Here is a 12,425-nt window from a genome sequence, read left to right as displayed (position 1 = left end):
AAAGACTGGAATGTATTTTCAGAGTTGAGAAAAGAGTGAGAAATGACTATGAATGTCACATGCGTTATCCACAAAGGACATCCTCATCAGAATGCTGGCAGTGTTTCCCTGCTCAGACCCAAACCCTATGTTTTAAACTTAATTGAAGCTGACAGTTTATTAGTGCATTTATCTTCTTAATGTTAACATGTAGAAAAGAAAATGTAATACTATAAAGTCATTCTCAGTCATTTTGCTTCATCTTGCTGAAATAATTAGCAGAATCACAGTTTAAATAGGCAGCGGTGTTAAATTTTTTAAAAATGAAATTGCTGCAATTCAAGAAAACAGATCTGACAGTAGTCAAGAAATTAATCAGTGCCAGGAAGTACATTAAAAAGTTGAACAAATTATCATTTCAATTTACTGCCAATCTGATTCAGTGCAAACTTCCAAACTGTTAGTCTAACAGTATGAACTTCAGTATAGAACCAAGAAGTTCGCTCTAGTAATAACTAGAAAATTGAAGAGCTTCTTTTAAGTGGCTAACAGATCTGTCATTGCACCAATGAACAATGGTATCTGATGACAGGGTAACGGGAATTTTTGGATATCAGAAACGAATACCAGGAAACCATCATTTCCATGACTGACCCTCTGAATTAAAGTATCAGACTTCAACAGGTTGTGCAGGTTCTCAGGCTGGCGCTTTGGAATTTACTGGTTTGTTTGAAAGTACAGACTGTAATTGCCTAGCTAAGTGACAAAATGTGGAACTGAGTGTCCTAGTTTAGTTGCTTGAGCTTATTAACCAGTTTATACATCTCTTCTAAGTTGTACTGAATAGCCCCAACAAGAGACCATAAATTCTACTTTCCCTGGTTGCCAAATCCCACCAATGTCAAATTGGCTGCATATAATAGTGGACTGGATCTGTGCAGCCACTCTAAATAAACAACATTTGCAAAACTAAAATAAGATCCTCCAGGAAATCCTAACTGGTTTACAGTGAGAGGAGATTGAAAAGCAAATGCAAACACACCCAGTGTGTGATTGAGCAACTTCTGAATGAACGTGGTAGTTTATCACAGGTTAAAAACCAAGGAGAAATTAAATGCAACAGAAGCTAGTGCAAAGGGTCCATAACTGGACTGGAAAAAGAACTGTGGAAAGACCAGACTGAGGAATCTATGCAGAGAAGAGTGTGCTTCAGAAATGTAAAATCACATTGCTCCCTTATTCTGTTGCAGTCCACCAGAGCAATATGTATAAACATCACACACCTGGAAACCATAGGGTTCTCCTTCCTTTGGCAAATATTGTCTTTAACAGGATTTTCCATCCTATCACCCTCTTCCGCAGTGACATAACAAAAGAGTACCACTGGGATGCACTGTACTAGCTGGCAGCCAGATTTCTGGCAGCTGAAGCAACTGCATGTTGCTGCAGGGATACCCAAACTATACTCATTTATGGTAGTCTCCAGTGATGAAGGAGCCAGGACTGGGGAGGCACATGAGTGTCTTCAACCCATCCTGGGTCCAGCCCTGAACTGAAATTCAACTGAAGATCTGCCCCTTTCTACCTGAAAGCACTCTCTGGTAGGACACAATATGAAACAACACTACTTCTAAAAAACATACTCAAGGCAACAAGTCTGAAGATTTGAAAATCATTACGTCTCTACAATGATGGTTTTAAAAGACAGAATAACAGCCTCTGATGGCTGTCTACTGGCACAATCACTTTGTCCATACTCAGTAGGTAGAACAAGCAAAAATAGGGTCACAGAGACCTATCAGCCCCAGAACTATCAGGCCCCAAATAGTTCCAAGTAGAGCAAGGCTGGCTCATGTTGGCAATGAAAATCTAGGTGTATATGACAATTATTGCTGAAATTTACAATTTACTTCCAGAGATCTTTCTCTAGAACTAAATTTACAACACAAACTTTATGGTAACTAAATCCAAATTAGTAACCTCTGAGAAGAAATCTTTTATGAGAATGAAAAATTGTATGCTTCCTCTCTCACTTTGTATTAAATAAAAAATTAAAAATACTTTAATATTAAGTGTTTTGGAGTAGCTACAGAAAAATAATGAATTGAAAACCAAAAGGGTCAGCAGATTCACATTCAATAAAAGCTTTATTTAGGGGTGTTCTGATCATGTAGATAAGTAAAATCATGTAAATCTACCATGTAAAACAGTGTGTCTCTAAATATACACCACACCAGAATTTGATCTGACATTCACAGATTCCTTGATAAGAGTATAGTTTTGTGAAAATATAAATAAAGCAGAGTATAGCTTTGTTATTCATGGTGGCATCGTTCATAGTGGAGACTTGCCTGGAAGCAGAATCTCTCTCTCTGACTTCACAGACCACCTATTTAAAAGTTATTTTTAGGATCTCTGAATGATAGCTATGTTTCCAGAAACACACAGAAGACTCATATTTTAAGTGCTATATGTAGCGATCAAAGATATACAAAGATGACATGTCCTTTTTACTAATGGAGAAAGTCTCATCTCTAACACTTGTTCATTTTGGTCTTACAGGTCTTAGTATTTGTGACATATCAATTATGATCCTGATTCTTTCAGCCGGTCAAATTTTCTTCAGGAATTACACTAAAATTAAGAAGAAGGAAAAAAAAAAAGATATTTCAGTAGTGCTTCTGGGCCTTTACTTATTATTTTTGGACTCTCCAGATAATTCATTTTTTAATGCTTAACCAAGATGTGACTATGCTGTGCTATGTTACACAGCAGAAATCCCAGAGGCAGTAGTGCTCAAGCTGGCAGCAGAGTGTGACTCTGCACCAAGGTTTTAACCCACTGTTAGGCAAAGGTGACCTAGCTCAAGAGGGGCAGCACTGCGGTTTTCCTGAAGAGCTATCTCACCTGAGACACTGTCCACACAGTCCAACACTGTGCCTTGTAAATGCACAACCTCACTTGGAAAATTATATGGAGTCTCCCAAACAGTACCTCTTTACACCACAGCAGCCTTCCCTAAGCTCTAAATATCCATTACTCCTTCCAGTGCCAAAGCTTCTTCCTGTAATTTGAACTCTTAAAATAGGTTTGGTGTTTTTTATTATTTTTAAATACTGGAATTAATTTTGAATGTCACAGTAGGTCTTACCTCCAGTCATCTTTGGTTAAATTTGCCAGGATGTTCATCTCTTCTTCTTGCATGAGTCTATAAGCAGCACTTACATGATGATTTTCAAGAACAGAACGGTCATTGTACAGTATTGCAACATCTGACCTAGTGTTAAAAAAAGGCAGAATTTGCAATAGCATCCCAATGATGGCACTGGGGAAGGTAGGACTGTGTATTCTCTATGAGAACTATTGACTAAGTTCATCAAACTATGTTTATTTGTTCCTATTGTATCAAATACTGATAAAGTTTCCATCCTAAATGCATAAAAAATTATCATTATACCATTGTATATACTGTTTGTGGGAAAGTCATATTTTTAAATGTGTGATGTTTTATTTATATAACTGTAACAAAAATTTGTGAGGAGATCTTTGAGCTTCTTGACTGTAGGTAGGATCGTAAAGCAACAGAAATGTTCTAATTAAGCTACTCAAGTACCCTTTGGCAACACAACCATTTAAAATGCAATGCATTCACCAACAAAGGGGGCTCCACACATAGCATGGGTATTAAGAAGTTACTACCCCTGTTCTGAGAGTTGTGCTTTGGCCTATGTCACTCATAATCAGAAGGAGCTGTAAATAATAAAATATTAAAAAACTTCAATTTCATATGTTTTAAACGGATGCCATCTTTTGTCAGAAAAACAGCCAAACCTTGAGCCTCATAACAATGGAATGGAAGAGATGCTAAGCTGAACTTTGATTGCATTCAAGTGCTTCCTAAAGCCAGACTCTTACCCTAACGTTAGCACCCTCGACAGTATCCTTTCTCTCTTAATTAAAGACTAACCTACAATATCAAAATTACATATAGATTTTGATGCTGTATGGATTTATCATACTTAGCTTCAGACTTCATTAATTCTTGGGGAATTTGTTTCCCCAAGACCTGATCTGCACTTGCTAAGCAACCTTGGGTCTCGCCTCTCTGCTACACTTCTGTCTTCATAAAACTATTCCTGAGTATTTCAATTTGGCCAACTGAAAAGTCTGTACTAGAAGAAAGGTGTACAGTGCAGTTACTATGATATTAATAAGGTAAATTCAACCTCTTGTTCTGTTGAGCAATAGTATATATTCAGTGTAACCACCCACATGTACGGTATGGTACCGAGGAATCTAAAAAATGAAAATAGGATTGGAAACTTTAGAGGGAACAACCCATAACCTACCTAAATAATGAGTATGTTTACATCCATAATCCTACTAAAATCATGGGAAAATCTGTGATTTGCCAATCACATATGTTTAATGAAGCACACTTTGATCCACATAGCTGCTTATGGCTAGTTTGAAACAGTGCTAAGATTTGCTATGACTATGACAGCCATTTCATCAGCTTTTCTCAGGCAAAGGAAGCCTGGAGTCATGGCCCTGGGATGCCACATCAGGGCCAAGCTCTACTAGGAGGGAAGAATGAGCCCCATCACAAAACAAATACCTGTTTGCAAGTATGCCTAAGAAAAATTCGAAGGCTAACAGCTTAATTAATTTTCCACTTTTGCAATACTTCAGAGCACAATATTAAGGACAAAAATAGAAAAGTAATATAAACTTGGAACTACAAACTGAAGTTTATTTTTAGCCAGACTATGCTGAGGGAGAAAAGAATTATGTCTTTATTTCAGCTGCAGATCTAGAATTTGTTCATTATTGATGAGCACATCTCAGGGCACAAGTTTATTACGGATTTAATATAAATGTAACCATTGGGCACTTGATCTGTATAGGTGAGTGTGAGGATGCTTCTGTTCAAAGTAGTAGTATTTCTAGCACACAGCTGTTTTGTTAGAATATGTCAGTGCTTTGCTGAAAATTTTTTTTCAAGAGCAGGTAAAGCAGACTCCTCAACTGAGGATACTAAAACCAAAGTATAGCCTAGTATGAGAGAACAGGAAGATGCTTCATACTTGGTTAAGTATCAGGTGTACTATTTATCACCCAGTAATGGATTGGTCAGTGATTTTCCTTTGATAAGCTGAAAATATTTTAAGGGAAAGAGTTATATGCTGCTGTTTTGGACCAGAGGCTAGGATGACATGCTGCGCCTGCATAAGAATACAGTTAGCCTGACTTTCAAACTGGATTTCTTTCTAGATTTCTTTTTCATAACTACTGCAGATGCTGTCAAAACATGCTAGGAGAGGACTCATGATGGGTATTTCTAAAGCCGTACTTGAAGGTTTCCCCCTCTGTACTAGGACCCTGTAAGTTTAATACACAACTTGAAACAAAATGTAGCACCTGAAGTAAGTGCAGATACATTGCTGAAAATGAAGTGGTATTTTTCTGGGGACGCTGTGGAAGAAATTTTTGAGTCAAAAGTATCAGAATTTAAGTGAGCAAATAGAGGGGTGAGGGGTTTTCAAGTCCATGTTCTGAATCTTTTTGAAATCTCTGTTGATATATCAGCTCCAAAATATAATGATTTCAAACACTATGGAGCTAACTCATTACTTTTCCACACTGTCTTTGTTCATGCGAGCAGTCCCATTAACTGTACAGAGGTCAAAGAAGCAATTTGTAAAATCAGGAATGACCTGGCTACTTCCTGGCTGTATCAGTAAGACGTATGAAACAGTTCAGACCAATGAACAGCAAACTCCAGATATGACACCTAAGAGACCAATTCACTTACCTTGTCTGAATATGAAAATTGTTTGTGGTCCCAGTATGTTCATAATCATGGACGGCAGCTGCAAAGATCATTGCTAAAATTTCCAGTTCTGTGAGCCAGTGCTGGTAAATGAAAACCAAATCTTAGTCATATTTTTTATAATAGCCTAACTCAGATTAAATACTACAGTACTGGAAATGTTTTCCATTACGTTCAACTTAACCAAACTTTATTCTTGTCTTAATCCAGGTAACTGTATACCCATAACACTTCAGTATTATACAGTAAAATAACTCCTTGTACTTATTATGATTTCTCTAAGACCAAGTTAACGTCCTTATGGTCACTAGCAAAGTAAATATTGGCAGCCAAAAATATAAGAAGTTATTAAGACAATTACATGGTATACTTTGTAGCTGTTTTGAGTAGGAAGTCTCGAATCTGCTAGCCCATACATGGCACTTGTCAAATTATGGTATATTCATCTAAAAGCTTGATATGAAGTTAAGGTTATAATTTGTCTTTTAGTGAACAATATATATAGTTCACAATAAATTCTAGGTACAATATCAGCATTAACTATAGTTTACCAGTGTACATAGCACTAAAATTAGGCACATGGGAGATTTTTCTGTTCTCAATTTTGTCATACTTTGTACTAATGCAAAAAAAGGGTGCATAAGGCTAGTATACAGTTACACTGAACAAAAGGTAATACAGGCCATGTGTACAAAATAATGCAGACCCTAGAGTTTTGTGCAGTTTTATACTTCTTACTAACTGAGGCGGTTCTGTATTGCTCAGTTTGTAAAATAAGCACTGTTATTTTATCTTTCAAGTTCTATTTCTTGAATGATAAATCATCCTTGAGGAGAAAATTTACTCCATCTAAAAATGAAGGCAGAAAAATCATGTGATAATTAACCCCCGCAGTCATAGGAGTGATTAAGTCAAATGCCAGTCAAGCATTTCCACACATATTTCAGATTTTTTTACTGTAAAAGTAAGCTTGTGTACTAAAGGATCGAAGAATGATCTCATCTTTATGCACCCATATATGCACGTACATGTGTATGGATGCATATAAGATGTATAAACTGCCAGAAGTAGTAAAAGCTGCCAGTAGTAGTACTTCTTTCAAAGAAGAAGAAAGGGAACAGTCAAGATTCATAAGTAATGTGAGAATAATGAAATAGGTCATTCAGCGACAAAATAAGACTGCTGAGGAACAACAAGTACTGGCTGTTGGTGAAGCAGTATAGATCAATAAAGGTCACAGCAGAGGAATGAGAATGTACTGTAAGCAGTTCTAAAAATGGAAATGATGACCTTCATCATATTGTGTGTCACAAGAAACCAGGCCATGACCAGTCCTGGCTTTCACAATGTTTTCAACATACCAAATAGAATAGAAAGCCAGAAATTATTAGTAACTGAAGCTAAACATAAACTTTTTCTTTAAGACGCCTTCTCAAAGATCAGCTTTTTTAGTAACCAAAATAGTTGCTAGACAATGCATTTATAAGTAGAAGAGAATTCCTTACAAACAATATCTATGGGCTATGCAGAAGCTTCGTACAGTACTATATGAGAACAAGTATTCTAGAGACTGTAGCTGTACAGTCAAAATTCAGATCAGTATTCAGATAGAGAATCAGAGAACTCCTTTAGCTAAAGGATTTCTAAGGAAGTAGGAGAAAGCTCTTAGAGAGACGGTTAACAAGCATTTTTCTCAAAGGGAGAGGGAAAAGCAGGTATCTGGAGGTCTGCAAGACTGCAAAGAGCTGGAACCTGCTTTCCTCCTGGAAGATACTATGCCATGCAGGTGTAACACCTATTGGAAAAGATCTCTTCTGTTGCGAGATGTGTTCCAGTATTATAAATTGCTTATAAGTAAATAGATTCATTTCAACTTTTCCTGAGCTCTGGTTTAAACTATTTTTTTTAAACAATGATGGATTAGAAAATGAGTAAGAAAGGGAGTCTCACAATGCACTTATTGACAGTGAAGACATTTTTTCCTTTAGCTCGAGCAATACAGGTATGTGGGAGGAGAAAAGGGATGGTGGGAAGATGATCGATGACTCAAAAGTTCCTTACAAGATGTATTCCCTGGGACTTGGATTCTTAAATCTTTATAAAGATGAAGACTTCATAAATGCAAGCTTGAGTTGTATATTTCAGTCATATCATCTGGGATTTAATCTCTTGGGAAGGTTAAGGAATTGTGTGCCATCTGTGATATCTAACTTTCTAACACATTGATCTGAGGTGGCTGTTTCTTAAGATAGACAGTAACTTTTGGAAAATACAATGATCATTTTATTTCTTTAACTGCAACTCTGAATATGTGTTATTCCTCACAGGAATCTCTTTAAAGGCTTGTGGAGAACCATAAACTCTGACCAGCCAATTTTTTTTTGGCAAATGCTGAAATATGGCTGTTTTCCAGGTGCCTATAAAAGATACAAAATGTATGACCTCAACAACAGGAATCATGAAAAGGGTTTTCTAAAATCCAGCTTTTTGAAACATTTGCTTCAGTATGTCTTTCTGAAGTGAACAAGGAAGACAGCAATTCTTTGCAAGATTTGGGAGTCGGTATCAGTTCTTTAAGATACAATGAAAGAACTTCGAATTGCATGCCAATCTGCGAAAGCCACACAGGAATTTGATATAGAATTGCATCAGATTGACTCCAGTCCAGGTACTGGTTAGAAGATACAGCAGAGTTAAAAGAGGCATTACAATGGACATACTCTGAAAACTACTTAGCTTGAGAAGCAAACTTCAAATTGTTATTGAGTAAGGTTCTGTAGGGTTAAACAGGCAACAGGAAAAAAATCCAACAAGTTTAATAGAACATTTGCATGATACTGATGCATTCTCAAACTGAAAATGACATTTGGGACAGAAGTACTTTGCAAGATGCAGAATCACTAGGCCCTCTTTCAGACACTGATTTCTATAAATATTCCTTCTGCCTGGCAAGCTACATCTGTTTGAAGGCACTCTTGACTAAGTGTTGTCCTAGTTAGATATCTTTCCAAGAACCTTCCAATATCATAATTCAGCAATTCAAATGTGAATATTTAAAATCTGGCCCAATTTTATAGGAATATTTTGTAGCAGCACTGCAACATTAATGAGGTTTTACAGAAAAGTAACTGCAGCAAAGTCTAAGATTTTCTGAAAATAGTTGTCCAAATCACATCAAAGTGCAGTTACAAGGTTAAGATGCTAACATTGTAAAACTTTAACTGGAGAGGCCTTTCTCATTATCGTGTGCACCTGGTGGAATAGCAGATATTCAAATATGAAACAGGTTCCTTCATTCAGTGTTCAGAGATAGACAAAGTGTGTTGCAAAGTTGTTCAATCAACGGCTAAACATCCCAAATTGACTAGGATATCTCTGGAAGTTGGAACCTTGTCCTGGCATCACAAAGGCAATCTGGATGCTCTTGTCTTTTTTGAAAAGTGGAGGGGCACAGTTACAATGGGCCAAAGGGATGTTTATAATGTATAATACAACAAAGGGATTTTCCTCCCTGTTAAGTTGCTGATCCAGGTGTATACCTGCAACAAAGACATGTCTCACATCACTTAACGTAGGATATGAACCATGATCTAATCTCTTCAAGCTTTTTCTTTTATTAAAATATTATTTTGATAGGTGAACATCATACACAACAACTTTTGTTTGGAGTCATCTTGGCAAGAGCTGTCTCATCTATGCTTCAGTCTGATATGGAAGCCCTTTCTCAAGAAAACATCTCATTGTGAAAAGGAATCTTAGCTGGTGAAGACTCTGCAAGTAGTACTTGTGTTAAAAATGTAGCTTTAAAAACTTGATATTTAGAAGCAAATGCCTTCCTTCAAAGAGTAGAACCTAACTGTGTAATGCCTAGGGACTTGTTCTTGCCTCCACTGAAGCCAAAGGCAAAGCTTTCAGTGAGAAAAAGCCTAACATAAGTGAATGACTGTCATTTATTGTGTATATATTGGAGCACAAACATCTAGAGTCAGCCCTAAAATTTTCCTTTCCAAAAGTCTTATGGAATTGTTTCACGGCTCTGCAAACAGTAATCAGACAGTATCACTTCCCACCTTTTTTTTTTTTTTTGAAACAAGTGCATTCATAGTGAAGACAAATCATCAAAAGGCCATTGACAGAGATGTCTGTTTTCTTTCAGTCAGTATTTACTTTTGTCTAGCAAGCTGATAGCGAGGAGAGTCCCACTGATGGTATTAAATCTAAGATAAGTGTTTAGAGTAAAAATGCTTGCACAGACTTACTTCAGTTCCCAAAGCAAATACTAAAAAATATTAGCATATTGCAATAGTGCAAGGCAGATGCAATCTCCTGCCTACTACAGGCTCATACAGTATTCAAGAGCAGTCCTAAATAAGGTTATGAACTAAAAGAAAAAGCAGCTGCAGAGTATTTGAGTAAGCCTGCACTGATTCAGTATATCTTTCAATGGCCAGGACCTCAGCAGATACTAAAGCTTCCTTGCCTGATCACACCTCCCAGGCTCTGATGTGGAAGTGAAAAAATCTCACCTGCCCACTCCTGCAAATATATCTCTTTCAGTATGATATATAATACCCTAGCACAGGCAATGAAAAGCGAAAAGTATTTGAGAAGGATTTTTTTCTCCTTTTTTCCTCCACATCAGTAGAGTTCCTGCCTGGAAGAACTGTTAAAATGAAATAAAGTTCACAGCCTGAATGGTAGTTTGGAATCTATCTCTGCACAATTTTCAAGGGAGCTTTTTCCTTAAGAGAAGACACACATACACATTTATCCAAAACAGCAAAGTCTGAGAAAAGAAGTAAATTGAACATTGCAGTATTTCTTACCATGATACCAGTGTGAATCATTATGTAATGCACAGTTTGAGTAACATCAGCTGCATGGATCAAATTGTGATATGGATTTTTGTATTTGCTGTAACCAACTTCAAGAGCTTCAGCAAATGAAATAAGATTGGAAACAGGGATCTGAGGGAAAGCAAAAATTAAAATAAATGGTTTTTTTCCTGCAACAGCTGCAAAGTTAATCATGCAATAAATAAAACACAAATAAATATACCATAGAATTTAGTTAACAAACAACAAAAGAAAAATTTAAACTGTAAATATCTAATATCTTACATGCATCAGGGAGTCTTCACCCAATTCTTGTAGATGTTATATCCCTCTACATACACCATGCACAGCATGTGGTTAGTGTACAAGAGACTGCGGAGCTATCAACCAAATAGTTTTCAAGAGATGTATGTCTGTCTGTCTGTACCAGGAATACACAGATTGCTCATATAATGAAGGCATGCCAGATAGGAGTCTAACAATAGGATTATCTCCTTTTCTTCACCAGTTTTACCTTGCCTGAGACAAGGCTTCCTTGAATCTGATAGTATGACTTCCCTTCCTCCTCTTCCTCCAGGCAATTTATGAAGTACAGGTACTATCTAGTCCCATTTATTTTCCCATTGTGCTGGTTTTGGCTGGGGTAGAGTTAATTTGCTTCATAGTAGTTGCTATGGGGCTATGTTTTGGATTTGTGCTGAAAACAGCATTGATAATACAGGGATGTTTTAGCTACTGTTGAGCAGTGCTTACACAGGGTCAAGGCTTTTTCTGCTCCTCACCCCACCCCACCAGCGAGTGGGCTGGGGGTGCACAAGAAGTTGGGAGGCAACACAGCCGGGACAGCTGACCCCAACTGACCAAAGGGATATTCCAGACCATATGACGTCATGCTCAGCAATAAAACTAGGGGGAATGTTGGCAGGTGGCAGGTCGGGGACTGGCTGGGCATCGGTCCATTCGTTGGTGGTGAGCAATTGTTTTCATTTGCATTGCTTGTCTTTCTTGGGTTTTATTTATCTCTCTTTGTAATTTTCCTTTTCATTAAAATTCATCATCATCATCATCATTATTATTATTATTATTATTATTATTATTATTATTATGTTTCAGTTATTAAACTGTTCTTATCTCAACCTATGAGTTTTCTCATTTTTACCCTTCCAATTCTCTTCCCCCCCATCCTGCTGGGGGGGGCAGGAGTGAGCGAGAAGCTGTGTGGTGCTTAGTTGCCGGCTGGGGTTAAACCATGACATCCATATAATGAAATGACATTTTCCTTAAGACTTTTTTCTTTATTTAAAAGCCCTGCAAGCTAAACAGTGGGACTGAGAATGGGCTTAAGCCCACTGAGCCAGTAACATTGTGTAGTTTATGACTGTGTTGTTAAAGGTAGCCCTGGTGTGGTTCTGACTTCAAGCACCCAGAGCTTGAAGGGAAAAGCTTGATGGGAAAAGCTGAGTCTGGGTTATTGGTTAAAATTAAAATATTCAAACCAACTTCAGGGTGAGGAAGCCTTTTCAAAAGGAACATGGAGTTTTGCAGTGGAGAGATTTTGAAACTGTAATGAAACTTGCATTCATTACTATTATAATCATAAATTTGGCATTTTGATACATTTTTTATCTCAGCCTTTCAAAGCTGGTTGTGACTACTCCATATTGTACTGCAATGCCCTGAAAACACCATGGAAAAGCAGCCTTCTCTTTATATATTCCCCAGTTGGTTGGAGAGGAAGGTTCAGCTGAAACCCCTGCACAGTGGTGGGCAACATACTA

The 12,425-nt window shown here is 37.2% G+C and overlaps 1 protein-coding gene across 6 annotated transcripts in view; it reads right to left on the bottom strand.

The window, feature by feature from the left end:
* The window catches only part of PDE1A (phosphodiesterase 1A), a 233,284-nt gene that overhangs the window by 35,139 nt on the left and 185,720 nt on the right, over positions 1 to 12,425 (bottom strand). For all 6 annotated transcript variants that reach the window (XM_052791303.1, XM_052791301.1, XM_052791299.1 and 3 more), the window contains 3 exons: positions 10,639 to 10,779; positions 5,795 to 5,895; positions 3,131 to 3,256 (listed from right to left, as the gene is read on the bottom strand). In XM_052791303.1, coding sequence (XP_052647263.1) covers positions 3,131 to 3,256; positions 5,795 to 5,895; positions 10,639 to 10,779 — 368 coding nt within the window. The remainder of the gene's footprint in view (positions 1 to 3,130; positions 3,257 to 5,794; positions 5,896 to 10,638; positions 10,780 to 12,425) is intronic.

The sequence above is a fragment of the Harpia harpyja genome, chromosome 7 (assembly GCF_026419915.1).
Source record: "Harpia harpyja isolate bHarHar1 chromosome 7, bHarHar1 primary haplotype, whole genome shotgun sequence".
NCBI lineage: Eukaryota > Metazoa > Chordata > Aves > Accipitriformes > Accipitridae > Harpia > Harpia harpyja.
Note: the sequence above shows the minus strand (reverse complement) of the source record. Positions and strands in the feature narration are given on the sequence as shown.